This window comes from Ostrea edulis, chromosome 6 (genome assembly GCF_947568905.1).
Source record: "Ostrea edulis chromosome 6, xbOstEdul1.1, whole genome shotgun sequence".
Lineage (NCBI taxonomy): Eukaryota > Metazoa > Mollusca > Bivalvia > Ostreida > Ostreidae > Ostrea > Ostrea edulis.
Genome location: NC_079169.1, coordinates 42238281 through 42261707, shown reverse-complemented (window position 1 = coordinate 42261707; position 23427 = coordinate 42238281). Strand labels below are relative to the sequence as shown.

Genomic DNA, 23427 nt, shown 5'->3' with positions numbered 1-23427 from the left:
TGAGAGCCTTCTTATTTTGTGGAGTGTTTGTATGGATATTGAAGATGTGCATGTGGGATGGATTTTGATTTTCTACAATTTTTAAGAAAATTACAGGTTGTTGAACTTAGTCTATTTGGAAATTAATATTCTATGGAGGGTACATAATTTGTTTGCCCAACTCCTCCCACAGTTTTCAAGTGAGGACCATTTTATTTTGTGGAGTGTTTGTATGGGTATTGAAGATGTGCATCTGGGGAAGGATTTTGATTTTCTTCCATTTTTGAAAAAATTACAGGTTGTTGAACTTGGTCCATTTTGAGGAAATCTCGATTTTTAAGTTAAGACTCTTTGTTCATATGAAAGTTTGTCACAGCCTCATGATGGCTGATACTACCTGAAGCAAAGTTATACAAATTATAGCACAAGAAAAACACCCTATGTAAGCATTTCACAGGCGTATTATGTACCGTTTGTGGTACTCTTGTCACCGGAAGTGATAAAATGAATTGAAAAATTAAAGTTGTAGCTGTTGAATCGAAACCTATACCTCTTTATCAGGTGTCTTTTGGAGTATTGAAAACCGTTGACTCCACCGGAAGTCGAAACGTCAACTTCCGGTAATTAAGGAAAAACTTTTCAAATTCTCCTTTTTCAATGCCTTAAATCTCGTTTACTAAACAAGTGTTTGACTTGTATTTAACATATGCTGTAGACACTATAAATGTCTAGAGTAGTGTCAAATATTTTTCGAAAATTCACTTCCGGTTGTGAGATAGGGGGTGGAAAAATTCAAACCTTGTTTTTTCAGTTTCTCAATAATGAATATAGATAGACGCTTGAAACTTGTAGGGTTGATCAACTAGCATTAGTCCATTGTACACATACTTTCAATTTTTTCGTCCGTCACTTCCGGTCTATATCGGAAGTATTTGAAAAAAATAACGATTTTCCGATTTCTTCGAGTGATTTCTCAGAGATGGCTGGGTAGATTTTCTTGAAATTTTCAGGAATATTGTCTTATGAAATGAATTTGCTATGGTTATTTTTCTTTTTCCAAAATTCACTTCCGTTCGGAAAATATGGCCGATTTTCTGTTTCTCATAAGACATTTTGTCCAGCATTTTTCTTGGAAAGGGTAAAAGATAGGTTCATTAAATTTTCAGGGATGGTGAATCTCCGTTTGTAGGCGTGCAATAGGGTGTTGAGCATATCGACCGTCACTTCCTGTCGTCACCGGAAGTGATTGAAACAAACGCAAATTTCAAACTTTTTCTTTTAAATTGAAATCTATTCTAGTTTATTAAGTCTCTTTCAAAGTGTCAAAAGAATTTTGACCCCGTCGGTAGTCAAAACGACTACTTCCGGTTTCTTGATAAAATACTTTTTAGCTCACCTGATCAAGTGAGCTTTTCTGATCACCCGTATTCCGGCGTCCGTCCGTCTGTAAACTTTTCACATTTTCAACTTCTTCTCAACAACCACTGGGCCAATTTCAACCAAAGTTGGCACAAAGCATCCTTAGGTAGAGGGAATTCTAAATTGTGAAAATAAAGGGCCAGGCCACTTTCCAAGGGGAGATAATCAAGAAAAGGTAAAAATAGGGTAGGGTCATTAAAAAATCTTCTTCTTAAGAACCACTGGGCCAGAAAAGATGAAATTTATAGATAAGCTTTATTAGGTAGTGCAGATTCTAAATTGTTAAAATCACGGCCCCCGGAGGTCGGATGGGGCCACAACAGGGGGTCAAAGTTTTACATACAAATATATAGGGAAAATCTTTAAAAATCTTCTTCTCAAGAACCACTGAGCCAGAAAAGCTGAGATCTATATGAAAGCTTCCTAATATAATGCAGATTCTAAATTGTTAAAATCACGGCCCCCGGGGGTCGGATGGGGCCACAATAGGGGGTCAAAGTTTTACATACAAATTATAGGGAAAATCTTTAAAAATCTTCTTTTCAAGAACCACTGAGCCAGAAAAGCTGAGATTTATATGAAAGCTTCCTTATATAATGCAGATTCTATATTGTTAAAATCACGGCCCCCGGGGGTCGGATGGGGCCACAATAGGGGATCAAAGTTTTACATACAAATATATAGGGAAAATCTTTAAAAATCTTCTTCTCAAGAACCACTGAGCCAGAAAAGCTGAGATTTATATGAAAGCTTCCTTATATAATGCAAATTCTAAATTGTTAAAATCACGGCCCCCGGGGGTCGGATGGGGCCACAATAGGGGATCAAAGTTTTACATACAAATATATAGGGAAAATCTTTAAAAATCTTCTTCTCAAGAACCACTGAGCCAGAAAAGCTGAGATTTATATGAAAGCTTCCTTATATAATGCAAATTCTAAATTGTTAAAATCATGGCCCCCGGGGGGTCGGATGGGGCCACAATAGGGATCAAAGTTTTACATACAAATATATAGGGAAAATCTTTAAAAATCTTCTTCTCAAGAACCACTGAGCCAGAATAGCTGAGATTTATATGAAAGCTTCCTTATATAATGCAGATTCTAAATTGTTAAAATCACGGCCCCCGGGGGTCGGATGGGGCCACAATAGGGGGTCAAAGTTGGTTTTTTGTTGTTGATATAGTGCAGATTCAAGTTCGTTAAAATCATGGACCTCGGGGATTGAATGAGGCCTCAATGAGGGCATCAAAGTTTTACATACAAATTTATAGGAAAAATCTTTTAAAATCTTCTCAAGAACCACTGAGCCAGAAAAGCTGAGATTTATATAAAAGCTTCCTGATATAGTGCAGATTATAATTTGCTAAGATCATGGCCCCGGGGGGTCGGATGGAGCCACAATAGGGGGTCAAAGTTTTACATACAAATATATAGGAAAAATCTTTAAAAATCTTCTTCCCAGAACCACTAAGCCAGAAAAGCTGAGATTTATATGAAAGCTTTCTGATATAGTGCAGATTCAGGTTTGTTGAAATCATGCCCCCCTGGGGTAGGATGGGGCCACAATAGGGGAAGTTTTACATACAAATATATAGGGAAAATCTTTAAAAATCTTCTTCTCAAGAACCATTGGGCCAAAGAAGTTCATATTTACATGCAAGCTTTCTGACATAGTGTAGATTCAAGTTTGCAAAAACCATGGCCTCCAGGGGTAGGTTTGGGGCCATAATAGGGACTACGGTTTTACATGCAAATAGATATGGAAAATCTTCTGATATGGACCAAGGTGACTCAGGTGAGCGATGTGGCCCATGGGCCTCTTGTTTACTTTTCGTCTCTTTGTCCCCATAAATCTAGCTTATATTTGAAGTGTTTGATATGATTTTCACATGTCTTAATAACAGTATCAACTTCTAGAGTTTTGACAATTTTGTTTTTCAAAATTGACTTCCGGTCGGTAGTAACCTACTACTTTTTCTTTCTTTAGTCTACTTCTTTTTGTTGAGAACTCTTTCAGATAGAGACGTGAAATTTGCAGGGAATATAGACAGTAAAGAGTTGTTGTCATTTGTAGAAAAACACATCTGAATAGTACTTCCAGTCGTCACCGGAAGTTACGAGAAATGAGTAAAAAATTCAATAATACACTTCTCATTTATTTTTAAGGCACATTCTCTGATATATTTGAATGGTTTTCATAGGAACAGAAAGCTCTTTACCGGAAGTGGTCAAACAGAAGACCTACTCATTAGTAGTAATGAGTACCTACTCATTAGTAGTAATGAGTGTCTAGTTATTAGGGTCATCCGTCTCCAACGGAAAACCCTTCTATTATTCTATTGTTTCGTTTTCACTTTTTAGCTCACCTGAACCGAAGGTTCATGTGAGCTTTTCTGATCGCTTTTTGTCCGTCGTCTGTCTGTCTGTCCGTCGTCTGTCTGTTCAACTTTTCACATTTTCGACTTCTTCTCCAGAACCACTGGGCCAATTTCAACCAAACATGGCCAAAAGCATCCTTGGGTGAAGGGCTTTCAAGTTTGTTCAAATGAAGGGCCATGTCCCTTTCAATGGGGAGATAATCACAAAAATGCAAAAATAGGGTGGGGTTATTTAAAAATCTTCTTCTCAAGAACCACTGGGCCAGAAGAGCTGAAATTTACCTGAAAGCTTCCTGACATATTGCAGATTCAAGTTTGTTCAAATCATGGCCTCCGGTGGTAGGATGGGGCCACAAGGGGGAATCAAAGTTTTACATACAAATATATAGGGAAAAACTTTAAAAATCTTCTCAAGAACCACTAAGCCAGAAAAGCTGAGATTTACATGAAAGCTTCCTGACATAATGCAGATTCAAGTTTGTTCAAATCATGGGCCCCGGGGGTTGGATGGGGCCACAATAGGGGATCAAAGTTTTACATACAAATATATAGGAAAAATCTTTTAAAATCTTCTTCTCAAGAATCACTGAGTCAGAAAAGCTGATTTTTACATGAAAACTTCCTGACATAGTGCAGATTCAAGTTTGTTCAAATCATGGCCCCCGGGGATAGGATGGGGCCCCAAGGGGTGGATCAAAGTTTTGCACACAAATATATAGGGAAAAACTTTAAAAATCTTCTTCTCAAGAACCACTAAACCAGAAAAGCTGAGATTTACATGAAAGCTTCCTGACATAATGCAGATTCAAGTTTGTTCAAATCATGGGCTCCGGGGGTTGGATGGGGCCACAATAGAGGATCAAAGTTTTACATACAAATATATAGGAAAAATCTTCTTCTCAAGAACCACTGAGCCAGAAAAGCTGATTTTTACATGAAAACTTTCTGACGTAGTGCAGATTCAAGTTTCTTCAAATCATGGGCTCCGGGGGTAGGATGGGGCCACAAGGGGGATCAAAGTTTTACATACAAATATATAGTTAAAATCTTTTTCTCAATAACCACTGAGTCAGAAAAGCTGATATTTACAAGAAAACTTTCTGACATAGTGCAGATTCAAGTTTGTTCAAATCATGGTCCCCGGGGGGTAGGATGGGGCCACAAGTGGGGGGGGGGGGGGTCAAAGTTTTACATACAAATATAGAAAAAAGCTTTAAAAGAACCATTGGGCCAAAGAAGTTGACATTTACATGAAAGCTTTCTGACATAGTGTAGATTCAAGTTTGCAAAGGGTAGTTTGGGCCATAATAGGGACCAAGGTTTTACATGCAAATATATATGGAAAGTCTTCAGATATGGGCCAAGGTGACTCAGGTGAGCGATGTGGCCCATGGGCCTCTTGTTTACTTCGTTATGGCCCTTGGACTTAATTAGAAAAATAGTGTGAATTATCAGTTTTCCAAACATTTTTTGGTTGTGCTTGCAGATATTCATTTGATATTTGATACATTGCTTTGCCATAACAAGTTACAGATCAAGTTCAAGTTTCGTCTCGGTCCGTTGATTTTTCATTAAGTTATGGCCCTTGAACTTAGAAAAATAGCATGAATTATCCGTTTTTCGGACTGTTTTTGGTTTTACTTGCAGATATTCATTTGATATTTGGTACCTTACTTTGCCATAACAAGTTACAGATCAAGTTCGAATTTTGTCTTGGTCTGTTGATTTTTCATTAAGTTATGACCCTTGAACTTAGAACTCTATTTTTTTTTTTACCTGGTCTAGTCTCTACTCGAATAGTAGTTGATTTCCTATCCTGGTTCCCCAATTTTCCCTTTTACCATAACCTACATAATGAACTTTGAATAATGTTGCAGTGTGCGAAATTAACTTTAAAGTCCTATAGACTTTTGGTCCATAGTCATTTCATTTCCTATAGACCACAAAATATTCCTATAGACCAAAATTTAACATGCAATATTCAATGTTATCAAAAAATAAATAATAGACACAAATTCGATTTGGTAATTCGTTCATAGTTTAATTGAATTCTTTTTCAATTTCATGCACAAGCTTTTCAATTAGAATTTTGTTTTCTTTCTCATTTTGTTCCAGCTAAGTTTCACTGTCTGATTCTTCATCTAAGTCTACTACGTTTCGTTTTCTCTTAATTTTCTGCGACTTTAGCCTTGCTGGAACTTGTTGTACTGACCGCTTTCCATTTGATTCCAGGGTGTGCACCTTGCACATATTTTAACCGTTCAAAAAAGGACACTCCAAATTTGTACGAAAATGGCGACCATTGAAGTAAATATCAAATTGATCCCCACCCCCTGTTGAAAATGGTTCGAATGATTTGTAGTTACATTGTGGGACATTTTATTACAGCTAAGGGATGAACAGAAACATCAGTGTAATACATATAAACTGGTATATGTTTAATAAGCGGCGGGAACAAGTTATTTACTCAGAATTCCTATAGACAAGTCGGTCTATAGCTATTTCAATTGTTATAGACCGACTCAATTTTCTATAGACATTGTCTATCGGTCCATGGTTAATTTCGCACACTGATGTTGTGGTACAGTAATTTTTGCAACTGGTAGGGGACCATGTATTGCCATGCAATACTTTCAGAATGCTTGTTGATTCCATTTTTGGGAGTTGAACTATGTTCAATCTCCCTGGGTCATCACGCACTTTTCTGCGCAGTAATTTGTATTGATTTGTATAGTGGTCGTCAGCGGGGGTTCTGTGTCAGCTGATTTACTCCTAGGTAAATCAACATAAACTTTTATAAACATCCGCCATTAAATAATCCATGTAACTTTTCTGAATTAATCTAATTTTGATAATTGACATGTAAATAAATGCAATGATATTGTATTCAATTCAAAGATTTCGATCAAATTGATACTGATAGACATAGAAAAATAAAAGATAAGTTGAAAATTGTCGTTTGTAACGCAGCGTCACCTATAAACATTGATAGGGAAACGAACGACAACTGCACACAAGCCCTAATGACACCGTTGCGTGAAATATCGAATATGGTGCGAAACCTCAGAAAATTTACAAGAAATAACTTTACAACATTGTGTATGTGTATATATTTGGGTTTTTTTTAAATGTGATATAAAAAATGCTAGATGTTACATGTAGATTGAATTAAAACACGTCATTCCCAGTCATTCCCAGTCAACAACTTTCGATTGGGATCGGAATACGAAATAAAATTTCTTATATCCGGTGGCAAAGTGAAACTGCTTCATGCTTCAAGTTATTGAATTACGTAGTAATTGCACGTTACATATTAGAGAACTGTTCCTTTTAATAAAGAAAGTCACAAAATAGATACAAAATGAGTGTACCTTATTCATTACTGTTACCGAGCTTTCGTCGACTATAATCTCGAAATGGCGTGTTTCGCTGCGCTTGATGACGGTAAGGTCCACATTTTCTTCGTGAGTAGTGTGATATTTGTTTATGAATTTTTTGCGCATACATGGTATGTCTCGGCTAGGAATAATGGAAACTTTCTCACCTATGTATGTAAAGACATATTAATCTCTATTTTTAAAAATGTAGAACACTTTTATCAAATGACAATGTTTGAAAACGCTTAGAGCCCCGATGTCAGAATTTCCTTTTCCAGGACATCAATATGTCAAATTCATTATCCTTTTTGAATAGTATGTACCATATTTTGTACCAATTATCCATTTTGAATTCCCTATTGCAATGGGATTTTGCTGCACTCTGTAATGTTTGAGTGGATGTCATGAGTGTGTGTCAAACAGAAATTTTAAGAGCATGGGATAAGGTGCTGCCACGTATTACTTCACTATCAAAGTTTAACCCAGTTGCCACAATGTTGAATTTATGCTGCAAAAAGGATTGGAAATTGCTCTGGTCAAAACACATTGTTTATTTGTCTACAGATGAAAGAGACATGAGGATTCTCCCTCACAAACTGAACAAAAATAGTTATGGATGTTGTACATGTATAGTTTATTAATCACTATAGATTTCCAGCATCACAAGTCTGATTCCACTATATTCTTTCCATACTGTCAGGTTCATTCACCCCCTGTTTGAGCCACAGTATAATATCCCAAATACCTTGGCAATAAATAATATTATTTGACTAGTGTTTCATTTTTAGCGGAGTTGCGATGAAGTCGAACTCGGCTTATGATCTGATGAAGTGCCTTTGGGCGGGCAGGCGGGCACGCATCAACATTTCATTTCCGCACCATAGCTCTTGAGCAAATTATAGGATCTCATTCAAACTTAGATGGATTGTCACCTTCAGTAAGATGAGGAAGCCTATCGATTCTGGGGTCATTAGGTCAAAGGTCAAGGTCACTGGCTATAAATAGACTGAAATATGGAGAAAATTTTGTTTTCCGCACCATAGCTCTTGAACGAATTATAGGATCTCAATCAAACTTAGATCGATTAAGTAAGACAAGAAGCCTATCGATTCCGGGGTCACAAGGTCAAAGTCACAGTGGCTATAAATAGACTGAAATTTGGAGAAAATTTTGTTTTCTGCACTATAATTTTTTAACAAATTATAGGATCTCAATTAAACTTAGATGGATTATCGCCCTTGATGAGACAAAGAAGCCTATTGATTTTAGTCAAGGGTTAAAGGTCAAGGTCACAAAGGATTTAACTCGGCTGAAATTTATGTTCGCAAAATTTTGCTCCCTGCTTGATAATTCTTGAAAACTTTTCTGCCGGTTCCCTCTATGCCCATTCCTTGCGCAACTCGGCTTGTGCATTTCCGATGCCCGACAATTTTTAATTTTTTTGCATTTCATTTATTTTGAGTTATTATACAATTATTTACCATTCCATTGATCCTCTACAGGACTGTAGTATACTCAGGTGACAGTTTAGCATATTGGACTACCTTTTCAAGTAATGAATCCTTAGAATTAGCTATAACTAGGATTAAACTTGAATGTATATATACAGGGGAAAAACTTCTTCATAACTGCAAGGCATTGATAACCATATTGATTTGAATGTTTGGGCCATAATATGTGGTCACATTTTTCATGAGAATATAAAGGGGTGAAATTCTAGAAAACAACAACACGACTTCAGTTACTCGAGGAGCGTTGTGGCCCATGGGCCTTCCATTATCCATGTTTGCTGTTGTAACGCTTTGAAAAACAGCAACAGTTGATTTGTATCTAAAATCATGATAATATTCAGTCATTTATCCCCCTACCCTTCCAGTACTATCTTTTCTAACTGAATTTCCACAATGTTCAACTCCCACGAGTACTTTAAGTACTTTGATTCATAATTGTTGCCCGAACACAAACCCACAAAAATCAAATCAACTACATATGTATTTTAATTAACATATTTGAAAAGAAAGAAAGCTTCCGATATCATCATCATGAATATTGAAATCAGTCCGCAATCATGAAGTTGATAACTATTCTCAGATTGCTCCGACTCTTGCTCTCGCTTTTATATTGTGACATGTGCAGGGAGAGTCAGAGCGGACTCCATATTGAAAAGTGGGAATTCAGCGACACCAGCTGCTTTGCTTACCTTTTACAACTTTATTTCACGGATCTAGATAGGATTCAGTTATCAGATGAGTATTCTTGAATGTGATGCCATGAGAATTTTGTGTATTTGTGCGCTGAATTCATATGCAAAGAAATCAAATGGCAAGGAGGCGACCAAAGTCAAAGTAATGCTTCATTTGTCAGTGTTACAGTTTTTACACAGAAATAGCATTGTATTAGTCATGATTAACATGTAGAATAATTATCCAATAACCGAATCCTTGCGTTTTGGATGGTAGATCTGCGAAATAAAGTTGTAAAAGGTAGGCAATGAAGCGACACCAGTTGGTATCGCTGAATTTCCACTTTTCAATATGGAGTCCGTTCTGACTGTCCACTGCACATCACGATATAAAAGCGGGGTAAGAGTCGGAGGAGTTTCAGATCACATATTTTAGATCTTCATGCGGTTGTCTAGGTTAGAGCGTTCGCTCCTCATGCGGAAGACGGGTTCAAATCCCAGCCGCGACAGACCTAAGTTGTTAAAACAGATAGGTGACAGATCCATCGCCAAATGCACGGCATCAGGTGTGAATGTCACGGGTCCTCAGAGATGACCTTAAAAACAGATGCCCCGTGTCACAGTAAGTGTGGCACGCTAAAGAACCCTCATTGCTCAATGGCTGTAGGCGCCGAGCAAAGGCCTAAATTTGAAGCCCTTCATGGATCTTGGTGACATTTCCATATGAGTGAAAAATTCTCGAGAGGGACGTTAAACAAGATACAATCAATCAATCATATGCAACAATAAATTGGGTTTACTGCTCCCACCCTTACCCCCATGCGTGAATATTGATGTAATGTAATGTATGAAATGACTGGTTCCCCTTGAAAAAAAAAGTAAATTAAATCAATAAGAATGGCTAATGCATGTTACACTCTACATGTACAAACCTCTAATGCTTTAAAAAGAATATTATAATCTACAAGGGAACACAAAATGTTGGCGTACGAAATGTGTTATTCTATAATAGATATTTACCAAAATGTTCCACCCTTTCTGTGACCGGGATTTCCGTCCGAGTCTGTCAATGTCGCTGTAAAATAAATTAATGTTTGCTGATGGAATTTCTCTTTGACACAGCAGCAGATTCAACATGTATAGCATCTTCACAAGTCAAGGGTTATTAATTCGTTACCTCGCACTAACCCTTGACATCAGTCGCTATTTATCATGTATCAGAGATGGAAAAGATGTTTTTATTGGGACTAAAACCGGCAGTGGTAAATCGCTATCTTACGAAGTTGTTCGCATTATTTTGGACAATTTGTTAAAACATAGTCGACAAACGTACTTCGACAATCCATCATTTTCATTCGGATCATACCCCAAATCCTCGTCTAATTGTTTCTTCAAGCAAAACGAACTCCCGAAAATCAATCGACGGTATCTGTCTTGTACTAATTGGCCACAAATTTTACACCATAATGCCTTCGCCATGTGTGTTTACTGTTTAGTTTTATTTTCGACCGATATAAAAGCCATTGTCTGATTGGTTTGCAGCTTCAGGCTGCAAACCAATCATATGCTTCTTCTCGAGCCCAACTTTTAAATAGCGACTGATGTCAAGGGTTAGTGCGAGGTAACGAATCAATAACCCTTGACTTGTGAAGATGCATGTATAGCTGAATGTTAAATACTAATGGGATGTCATTGATATCAGAACATTAACTATCCATTCTGTACATTTTATGACTTTCAATAGAATCTGTTCACACACACATACATAACTGCTGCAGCACATTGACACCTATGACGTATCATGTGACTAGATAGCTCATTAGTGACGATTTGTGAAGTGGAAGCTTTGAATAGGTGCAGATAAAATGCATGTTTGTATCAATTATTGGGAGTAATGAAACAATATAACAGCAGAAACGTGCTTTATTAAGGTTACTCCTTCTGATTTTAATTACATTAAAAATCGTGGTAAAAATCCTTTTAAGGGACTGGTTCATGTTTTTTGAAAGAAATATTTATCATTTTTGATGTTAGAAATTAAAAATATAACTCATTTAATGTTGACAACCAAAAGGACTAAGTTCGTTTGGTATCATATTTGGCCCCCTGACTTATTCAAAAATGAAGTACATGTTGAATCAAACTTCTACATTGCAAAATACTGACAGAGATACACTTGTCTCAAAAATAAAACCGAAACTTTATTTCTACTACATTGACGTAGTCAAAATACGTACGGAACACAAATTTCCGGAAAATTTCATAAAATTTAACCACTTTTGAAGATATTTGAATAGGTCCACATAATATCACCACTTTAAAATTTTCACACATAAAACATTTATATGTAAGCATTTCACATACAAAAAATTACGATGGTGATATTGTGCGGACCATACTTATTTCTTATTTTAACATTCATATTTTTAGCGTTTTTACAGCATGGAAATGGACGTCATGTTTATGGATGTTGTTATATATGTGTTGTTACATAAGTTTACTTATTTTGTTTACAAAAGGAAATACTCGCCTAACACCGCATCAAATGATAAAATTCCTAACATCAATTTAAAGGGGCAATGTCACGATACGATATTTACATGTCTTCCCTTGTGTTGTGTATTACATGTATATATTAATCATGCCATCTTCCTTCTGTCCCTATAACTAAGCGACATGTACACTTGTTAGGAATATTTTGATATCAATTACTTTTAATCAATGGAAATTGCATTATATGAAACATTTTGCCAAATACAAAATGCTACTATTTCTTATTAATCTATATAGCTAAATGCGTGGCAGAGCACGAGGCCAATTTATACATGTATTTCAGTATATAGACGTCACTTCTCAAAAGGGACAGACGTTACTTAATTCTCAAAAGTGACGTTACAATGGGTTGATAAATCATTTAGTCAACTTGCATACTACGTTACCTCAGCCGGTAGAGTGTAATGGAAACGACCAATATTAAGTAAAGATTTTTTTTTTTTTTTTATATTATTTAAAGTAGAGCTATTTCAATGTAATTCTTACCTACTTTTTATTTAAAGGATAGCAATAGCATTGAACATTACAGTACATATGCCGTCGTGCGATACGACTATATATAGGCCTAAGCCTATATCTGCAGTATTTTTATTGTTATAATTTTCTAATCACCCAGTATTCGTAACGTGTTACCCTGTATATGGTGAACATGGTGTATATATACACATAAGTATAGTTTCATGTACCCACTCACCATGTATAGAATTGATATTCATTTAATTCATATTTAAACAATGCAATTTAATCCAAATGTAAAAACATGTGCTGAATGATAAAATTAATTGAATGAGGGTTACTCTACAATTACTAAATACCGTTACACAATTCGTCATTCAAATCATAGCATCCGTCACATTGAATCATTTACAATTCATGAAAACTTTCAGAGTGAGTCAATTAAACTTTTCAAATAATAATCACAGTACACTGATATGGCACGCTATGTAATAACAAGACGGTCCCGGAATCGACCTAAAAAGGTGCAGTCACCGCACACGGTTGCAAAGCGTTGCACGAATGACAACGCTATGTACCAAAAATTATTGTTACACTGTGCATACCTTCGCCATTTCTGCCACTGTATGTAACATACCCTCTCGTTATTATACATACCGTGTATGTAGTGCACATTTATTTTTGCCAAAAAATAATAATAATAAGACACAGCCTTCTTGTTCATGACGTCGCATAACGTAACGTCAAAATGGCACAACGTTATCGTAAACTATACTGTATTTACGTATGTATTATATAAAAATAAAGCTTCTTACGGACATATGATAGTTATTTTATAAAAACATACCTTAATTATTAAAGAACTTTGAGGGATATTTTTTAATTTGAACACGGGGCCAAATTTGGCCCCAAACGCACCGAGTCCTTAGAACCATTTGAATGCAAGGATAAGAGCAGTATCTTAGCTTTGATTCCGTGTTATGTAAACAAAGACTCGAGTCTTTTTATGTAAACAAACAAAGCAGTGAACATTAATTTTGTAATTTAAAGCATCTTCATTTTGTACAATCACAACTTTTAACTTTTAAATGATACGTTTTACCTAAAGTATACTTGAAATGTGATATATCTAATAAACTTGGATCAATATCCCTTTATTTTGAAAACTTCGTAAACAATAACACACCTCAATCTTTGTTTTCAAAACAAATACTAAACTCGCTATAATGAGCTTCTGTCATGATGAATAACCTTAATTTTTTGTGAAACCTACTAAACATATTAGACTATAGATTTTGATCATTTAAAGTGAAAAACAAAATTTGGGGGGGAAATCATGAATTAGTCCCTTTAAGGGAAAGTAAATAATATCAGTGGATATGCATGCTTAGTTTGCATTGAATATTGATGTTAAATTTTCTGGTTTCAGCTTTGAATATTGATGTTAAATTTTCTGGTTTCAGCTTTGGCGACAGCTCCTCCCCAGCAGCCTGCTGCTCCAACTGCGATCCCAGAACAACCACCCAATCAGATCCTCTTCCTCACTAACTTACCAGAGGAAACTAACGAAATGATGTTATCTATGTTATTTAACCAGTGAGTACTACTTTCATTTCTCTGACAGCATCAAATCCTAATGACTGAATCGGCTTATAATCCCCATTTTACAACCCACCTATACAATCTTATTTTATTTTTTATGCAAAACATATTTAAGATGGTAACATTCCATGAGCCTTGAACCAACTTCATCATTCAATTCTGATCAAGGTTTGGTCGTCACGTTTCTGAGTTTATTTTCAAACTCCAAATTGTACTCTGTACTACAGAATTTGAGGTATAGAAGTTGACGTTGTCCAATCCTCAGCAATTGGAGATAACTATTTTTACATTTTCATGCTTATTTCTATGCCCCCCTTGGTAGATCCTAGGGGTTTCAGGGTGGTGTCAAAATTATATCAATGATACTGTATGAAATCTTAATGCATACTTAGGAAAAGGATGTACAAATAATGGATAATTTCACAACCCAGGGTTTTGACTCTAGGGTGGGTCCAAATTAGTCATATCTTTTTATGTTAATACACATATTATATAATGTAAAGCATTTCATCAGTGTATACACTTTTGAGGGGATTGAAGTTTTAAGAACACACCTTGTTTTATACAGTTGCTGAACATTAGATTCAGAACAGGAATTTTTTTCTAGATTTCATAGCCCTTGGGAGTAGTGATACATTTCACTAGTACTCAGGTGACTGATAAGGCCTGTGGCCCTCTTGTTACATTAAAGTTTTATAATCTCATGGGGATCTGGGTTAGAAAAGGTCCTCAACACCCCTTGCTTGTCGTAAATGGCAACTAAATGGTCGGTCCTTCAGATGAGACCGCAAAAACCAAGGTCCTGTGTTACAGCAGGTGGGACACAATAAAGATCCTTCCCTGCTCAAAGGCCGCAAGTGCCGAGCAGAGGCTTAAATTTTGCGGTACTTCACTGTCAATGGTGCAGTCTCCATATGAGTGAAAGACTCGAGAGAGGGACGTTAAACAAAGTACAATCAATCAATTTTGTTTTATACTGTTGTGGAATATTAGAATTTAGTTTAGATATTCAGAACAGCAGTTTTTTCCCCCACATTTCATAGCCCAATTGGGATTAGTGATACTTTTAAATAGTACTCGGGTGACGGATAAGGCCTGTGGGCCACTTGTTCATGAAAAAAATACCTTTTGAAATTGACAAAAGCTGAAAAACTACCAGGGCCAAAGTGAACGAGGTAGCCCATAGGCCTCCTGTTTTCTAGTTTGTTAGATCTCAGCCAATCAGAAAGCTTAGAATTATTCAATGATGTAAAGTTTCATGGGAATATATGCAAAGATATGTCTTCTCGTAACAGAAGTGCGTCTTTTTACTTTCCAATATTGATTGCACCATTAGGCCAAAAAAAATTAATCAATAGTTTCTCAGGCCAAAAATTTCAAAATTCAATGCGGCAGGCAGGTTCTTTTTTTTTTTTAAGCCAAAGTTATCTTTTTTCCTTGTCAGTCAACAAAATAATGATATCAAACGATTCTTACTTTTTTGTAGTCTGATATCAATTATAATACTTACTCAACTTAAAATAGTATTATTCCAATCATTTTATAAAAAGTTAATCCATAGAATACTGTTGAACAAAAAATATATTGTATATTAAATAAAAACGTCTTTTTATTAGCATATATGAAAAGGGGAATAACTCAATTTTCTTTTTCAACTCGGAAAAATAGAAAATTGAGTTATTTCCCTTTTCAATATGGCAATAAAATTGATCAATGCGGCAGTGTTTAACCTGATGCGGCGGTGCCTGAGAAACTATTGATTAATTTTTTTTGGCCTTAATATTACAATTTTTTCAATAAAATTTTTTATTTTAGGTTTCCAGGATTCAAGGAAGTACGTCTTGTACCTGGTCGCCATGATATTGCATTTGTTGAATTTGAGAATGAAGTCCAGTCAGGTGCAGCCAAAGATGCACTACAAGGATTCAAAATCACTCCCAGCAATGCCATGAAGATATCTTATGCAAAGAAGTAGAACTTTTGTTCAAAGTGGAAAAGAACAAATCTCTCACTCATGATTACATTTCATCAAGAATCATTTCATAGTGTTATTCATTTTAACAGCATTTGTTGCTGACATTGCACCCTGTCAGATTTATGCACCTGATGAGTCTCATATATTCTCAGATTTGCAAAATCATAGAACTGTGTAAGCATATCATTACTCAGTAATTTTTAGAAGAAATCCGGTCATCAACAGTAGTATTTGATGCCATTGACCAGGAATGGGACTGGGTGATCAACACTGCACATTGGTTTATTTATTCTTGACATTGCACACAAGTCAGGAATGAATGAATGAATAAAATCAACTTTGCACTGAGGTTGGTTCAAAATTGATCAATTCAGAGGCTAAAATTTTAAAATAAAATCTACACATGAATATCATATACTGTGTTTGTGTATATATAGATGATTGCCAAGCAGGTTTCCTCATTATGTCCCCCAAATATTGTGAATTGTTATAACACTGAGTCAGAGCTATATATTCTGAAGGTCCCAATTCCTCAATCCGAATTTGGAAGTTATGGTATAGAAAATTTTGAGTTTAATCAAGAATTCATAATGAATATCTTTCTAATACATCAGTAATAAAATTCAGATTTACTTTAATAAAAGTTTTCATGTTTCTTTTCAAAAATATTTTTCACCCTTACCATCCACTGTAAAAATACTGTATAAGTTGTATAGTGAATAATATAAATTCATATATTGATTGTATATATTTTTAAAAAAATTATTTTATCGATTATAATATAGAGCTAAAAAGTATATCATTTCAAAAGTATCGGTATGGTATCATATCATTCTGTCCTCAATGGTATCTACAATTGTTTGAAGGTTCAATTTTTAGGTCACTCGGGTGACCTAATGCAATACGCAATTTCCCAGTTGCCCAATAGTTCTTTCCCTTTGTGGAACTCTTATGCACATTGAGACGCAAAACATACTATCGTCCACATGCGGTGGGTACAAATGCTTATCGCTGCCTTCATATATTGCCATAAGACCGATTATCAGACATCATGCAACCACCCAATCTGCAGGGAAACACAATATTATTAAGTTTATTAGTATAATCACGATTTTTCTTTGATTAGAATATCACTCGTGCAGAGGAGGAAATAAAAAATAAGTTCATATTTAATTTAATGGCCTAATTCAAACAAATGTCATTCTTGATATGGTCAGTTTAATGTATACCAACGGCTGATATAAACAAAATTTACACTTTCATTACTTTTATCCGTATTGACATAGCTAGTCTATAGTATATGTATACATCTTGAACCCACCTAAGCGTCCAACAGAACAGTGAACGTACCTCCATCACAGAAGAGCTGATATCTCAGAAGTTGCGTATTGGTTGTTGTCCTGCATCAACAATTCAACATTTTTAACTTCTTCATAACCACCATTCCAATTCTTTTCAAATTTGGTATGAAGCATCTTTGGGACAAAGGAGACATAAATTGTATATTTCAGGACTCCTAGGGCCGGGGCAAAACCTGCCCAAAATTGACCGATTTTCAAAAATCTTAAGAACCACACGTGTAAGAAAAACTAAATGCATAATGATGTAGAGCAGGAAGGCCTCCACCAAAATTGTAAATTTCATGACCCCCAGTGCAAGGCCAAACTTAATATATGTTTATGTGTTTAAAAAAAACAACCCCAACTTGATTAGGATCATGCTATTGATACTAAACTGAAACTAAATGGATACATGTATAAAGAGCAGGTAGTCCTTTACCAAAATTGTAAATTTGATGATCCCAGGGGTAGGGTTTTTTGTATGATGGTGGGGCCAAAATGGTCAGTTATTAAATGTGTTAACTAATTCTTGATCACTACAATTCTTGGACCAATTCTTTTCATATTTGGTATGAAGCATCTTTGGAAGAAGGGGGACATAAATTGTCAATTTCAGGATTCCTGGGCCTTAGGAGCAGGGCAAAAACTGCCAAATATTGACCAATTTTTAAAAATCTTCTTTACAACTACACATGTGTAAGAAAAACTAAATACATAGCGATGTAGAGCAGGAAGGCTTCTACCGAAATTGTAAATTTCATGATTCCCGAGGTAGGGGTTCTGACCCCAGGGTGGGGCCAAATTTAGTATATAGTGTTTATGTGTAAAACATTTACATAACATCTTCTTTAATGCTTTTGATACCAAATTGAAATTAAATAGGTATTTAAAAGGAGTAGGCAGTCTTAGCAAAATTGTAAATTCCATGATCCTAGGGGTAAGGGTTTGGTTTCAGGGTGTTGTCAAAATTATAACGATTTGAAGGACTTATTTAGTTTGCTGATACTGTATAAAGGGGGGCATGGTCCTTCATTTAAATAAACTTGGAGCCCTTCACCCAAGGATGCTTTTTGCAAAGTTTGCCCAGTGGTTATGGAGAAGTCGAAAATGTGAAAAACTTACAGACAGATGAACTAATGACGGACAACATGTGATCAGAGAAGCTTCCTTGAGCTTTCACCCAAGGTGAGCTAGCAAAATCTTTTAAAAATTAGCAGGACCACATAAATTCAATTCCAAATGCTAAATGTTTGCATCACATATAACAAATTTAGTTATTTTAAAATTGGCACACGGGTGTGCACTTGCTGGCTGGTAATTTTAACTGTAGCAATTGAGTGTCCAGACTTGCACAAAACCTCAACTTAGAAGAATTTGATGAAAAACAGTCCTTGAATGAAAGTACTGATAAGTGCTAAGCTGACTTCATGAATCCTGTCTAATGTTAATGAGCAGAAGAAGTTCATGCGTTATTCTTTCTTTTAAATAATACATTTTCTGTGAGGAAATAACAAATGTGGATGGGAAACAATGTCCTGAAACTTTTCACCATATTGAAATATGAACTTTATATTATGTAGTTTAAAAACAATGGTCACTATTATAATAATTTAGTCCCACCCGGAATTAAAACCCGGTCCTTGGATCATGAAATTTTTATTGTTTTGTGAAGGACACCTGCTCCTTTTAAATATCCATTTAATCATAATTTGGTATCAAAAGCATTACCACCGCTGCGGTGGTTTAGAGGTAGAGCGTTCGCCCTGTATTCGGAAGGCCGGGGGTTGTAAATCCCGGCCGTGACATACCTAGATTGTTAAAACATGTAGTGACAGTTCCATCGTCAAACGCACGGCATCAGATGTGAATGTTACGGGTCCTCGGAGACGACCTTAAAAACGGATGACCCGTGGCACACTAAAGAACCCTCACTGCTCAATGGCTGAGCATAGGCCTAAATTTGAAGCCCTTCACTGATCTTGGTGATGTCTCCACATGAATGAAAAATGACCCCCTATTGTGGCCCCATCCAACCCACCGGGGGAGGGGGGGGGCATGATTTTAACAACCTTGAATCTGCACTATGTCAGGAAGCTTTCACGTAAATTGCAGCTCTTCAGGCCCAGTGGTTCTCGAGAAGATTTTTTAATCACCCCATCCTATTTTTGTGATTATCTCCCTTTTGAAGGAGGCGTGGCCCTTCATTTGAACAAACTTGAAAGCCCTACACCTAAGGATGCTTTTGGCCAAGTTTAGTTATAATTGGCTAAGTGGTTCTGGAGAAGAAGTCGAGAATGTAAAAAGTTTACAGATGACGGACAACAGGCGATCAGAAAAGCTCACTTGGGCTTTCAGCTCAGGTGAGCTAAAAAAAAAGAGGAGCAGATCGAGGAGCTGATTTTAATCAGATTGCAAAACGAATGTTTGCGACGAGAAGTACATGCATGGAGGTAGACTATGTCTATCCACTACAACTTCTATAGCCACACTTAGTCGTTGCATTTGTTCTTGCTTAATACGCGTTTTACCATTGTACAGCACTCCGATCTTAGCCAATCATTTCCTAGATCGGAAGCACGCCAGTAAATATAAAAAGAGGCCCATGGGCCACATTGTTCACCTTGGCCCATATTGAAAGAATCTGCATCATGTCGGGAAAGTGCCATGTAAATTTTATATGATCTTGTCTGGACCAGTGCTCCCGAGATTTTCCAATACTTAAACATTTTATGACTATATGGCGATTTAAGGTATTCAATGCATAACAAAACAATAATGGACAATTTTGAAGGATTTAGATCAACATAAATGTTTATTGTTAAATGAAGGTGAAGTAAATGAAATTCACATGACTGTCACTGATTAGAAGCCAACCTTTTTGCTCTTGACTTTTTTGCACTTTGTAAAAATAAGAAAAATCTAATTTTCTAAAAATGTGTGTGGTAAATGATTAAATTTATTTCATATTTTCATAGAGCATAATGCACTTGTATGCAACTTTCTACCAAGAGATTTGTATGAAAATATAATTTCTTTCAATAAAACATGCTCTTCTCATATCTACTATAGCTAGTCAAATAAATCAAGCAGCTAGTAAACAAAATTTTAAAAAATTCCTATGGTGGATTATTTTTAGATGGTGCATCTTGATACCATGGTCACAAAAATCTATTCACTAGATATGAAATATAGTTGTTATACATCGAATACTTTAAATGTTTTGTGAAATTATTTATGTCGATCAATTTGTTTGTCTGTCATCATAGCTCAATGGATAGGGTATCGGGTTACTGAACCGCAGATCCTGAGTTCACATCCGCAAAAGTCTTTTGTATTATTACTGCAAAAATAATTCATGTGTGAATGCGGTCATTGTTGACAATTTAGTCATTGGCATCGATCGGTCGGATCAGATGTTAATCAGTTGACAGAAGGGGGCCCCTTCTGTAGTATGAGTTCTGTTGATTGGTCGACATTATTATTGTAGGTGTGGTCTATTCGGGTAATCTCTACTGCTCGTTCTCCTACTAGGGCATGTCCATAATTTCTATTACCCGAGGTTTTGATAATTGAGGCTTCATTAAAAAAAAAAATGAAATTGTTCTTTACGATAACTAAATATTTCTGCCAAGAAATTATTCACCCTTTGTTGATGATCATCTTTTAGTGTCTCCAACGGCACGTTTTGTAAGACAAGTGTTTTTGTATAGCTTTTTGAATCATGCTGATCGATGGGACGTTATCCGCTGTACATATATTTCTTTCGAGCAACAATTTTTGTATTTCCTTACAATGTATACTAGGTTTCTTGTTTTTAAGATACTCTATGAAGGAAAATACGTCTTGTGTCAATTTAACTGGGGAGCGCGACTTTTTCGTTTTTGGATGAACTGACCCGGGAATGGTAAACTGTTGAACTATTTTGTAACATCTACTTGTTTGGAAATCTGGCCAGAAGACAATCCTTGCTCGAAGAGGAAAATTATTTCAAGGCGAATTTCATCGCTAACAGGTTTCCCTTTGTGGTTGACATCCGCCATTTTCAATGTTGACAATTTGTATTTCTGTCCCGCCTACTTATGAAACAGCTTATCTGATTGGTCAACCTTCAACGAAAGAACCTCAACTAAACTATGAATGAAATACTAAGTATTATCGTTCACACTTGAATTATTTTGCAGTAACTAAAATAAATATTCAACAAGAGGCCCACAGGTCTTATCAGTCACCCAAGTATTAGCGAAAAAGAATCGCTACTCCCAAGGGCCAAGAAATCTAAAAAAAAAATTCCTGTTCTGAATATCAAAGCTAAATTCTAATGTTAAGCAACTGTATAAAACAAGTCGTGTTCTTAAAACTTCAATGCCCTCAAAAGTGCATGTAACCATTCTGGAGTCAATACCCTGGGTTATAAAATTACCATTTTAAGTACATCCTTTTCTGCTATTCCCAAGTATGCATTTAGATTTTATACAGTATCAGCAAACTTACAGATAAATACTATATACTAAATTTGGTCCTGCCCTGGGGTCAGAACCCCTACCCCAGGAATCATCTTTACAATTTTGGTAAAAGACTACCTGCTCATTCTAAATATCTATTAAGTTTCAATTTATATCGATAACATTAAAGATGTTATTTAAGTGCTTTACACAAAGTTTACACTTTATTGTAAGTTTGGCCCTGCCCTGGGGTCAGAACCCCTACCCCAGGATCAAGGGTAAAAATTGTTGGTACCCACAGAAAGGTCTTGTCACAAGGAATACTCTTGTGAAATCAAAGCTCTAGCACTTACTGTTCAAAAGTTATTAGTAAGGTTAAAGTTTTCAAAAAGTAGGTCAAACTCCCAAGGTCACAGGATCAAAAATGTTGGTACCCACGGAAAGGTCTTGTCACAAGGAAAACTCGTGTGAAATATCAAAGCTCTAGCACTTACTGTTCAGATGTTATTAGCAAGGTTAAAGTCTCAGACAGAATGACAGACAGGACAAAAACAATATGCCCCCCGATCTTCGATGGCATAAAAATCGGGCAGGCGGGGATGATAATCTATCAATTAATTTTAATTGGCCTTAGATAAAGTGCTATATAAATTTACAATAGTCATAAATGATATTTTTGCCTTTTTGACATATATACTTATTACATATCATCATATCTATCACTATTAAATCATTGTGGCGATTTCATAAACTCTTTCAAGGTGTAACGAGCCACCTTAATGTCACCGACAACAAAGAACAGAAGCCAGACAAATTTTGATCAGAAAAACCTCACTTGAGCAATCTACCCATGTGATTTTTCTGTCTCACACTGCTCCGACATCATTTGATTGTGACGTCATATATTTTCTATGATTTACATTACATGGTGAAGATTTACGTTACAGGTGAAGTAAAATATCTTTTCTTTCTTTTTTTTTTTTTTTTAAATATCTTAATGTCCAACCTTGGTTTTTTTTAGTTTACACTTAGAGTGTTTTTGCATTGAAATTCAAATGAGGATTTTGATAATCTAAAATTTTCTCAAACCTCGTTTTATGTACTAAACTGTAGGTAATAAATATGTGAGAAAAATAATCCTTCATTATTTACTCGTGTGGGATAGGGAAATTCCACCTCTGGAACAAGATTCGCTGTCGACTTGGCAAAGCCTCGTCCTAGACTGCAAATCTTGTCCCCTCGGTGGAATTTCCCTATCTCACACTCGTACTAATGAAGGATTCTAATAGTCACAGAAACTCATTTGAAATATTCAAATTACCATAAAAATTTATTTCTAGCTTTTTCATTGGGTCATTCATTACGGTAAATAACTTTTTTCCCCTGTTCATAGAGGATGTGGGTATGTAAACCAATTTTTTACCCTGTGACAATAGGGTTACCATATTTTGACATGAATATAATATGTCTATGTTGACACTGGCAATTTATTCAATAAATTGTGTTAAATACCTTAATCTTAACTTTTTAATGAATACAGACCAGCTGTCTAAAACATGCTGAATGTTTAATACTTGTACAACACCATGATAATGAATAAGATGAAACATTAAATTAAAATTCATGTCTAGATGCCATCCAAAGGTGTATAAAAAACAAATAAACACCAATATTCTTCTACTGTTTGCAGATTTAGTTTTATCATAATTAAAACACAAAAGA

General features: G+C 35.7%; 1 protein-coding gene across 1 annotated transcript in view; it reads left to right on the top strand.

Moving 5' to 3' along the window:
* LOC125683171 (U1 small nuclear ribonucleoprotein A-like) overlaps positions 1–16336 on the top strand; it is a 36804-nt gene extending 20468 nt beyond the window's left edge. Inside the window, exons 6-7 of the mRNA XM_048924032.2 lie at positions 13810–13942; positions 15764–16336. Coding sequence (XP_048779989.1) covers positions 13810–13942; positions 15764–15923 — 293 coding nt within the window. The 3' untranslated portion in view covers positions 15924–16336. The remainder of the gene's footprint in view (positions 1–13809; positions 13943–15763) is intronic.
* Positions 16337–23427: the final 7091 nt, after the last annotated feature.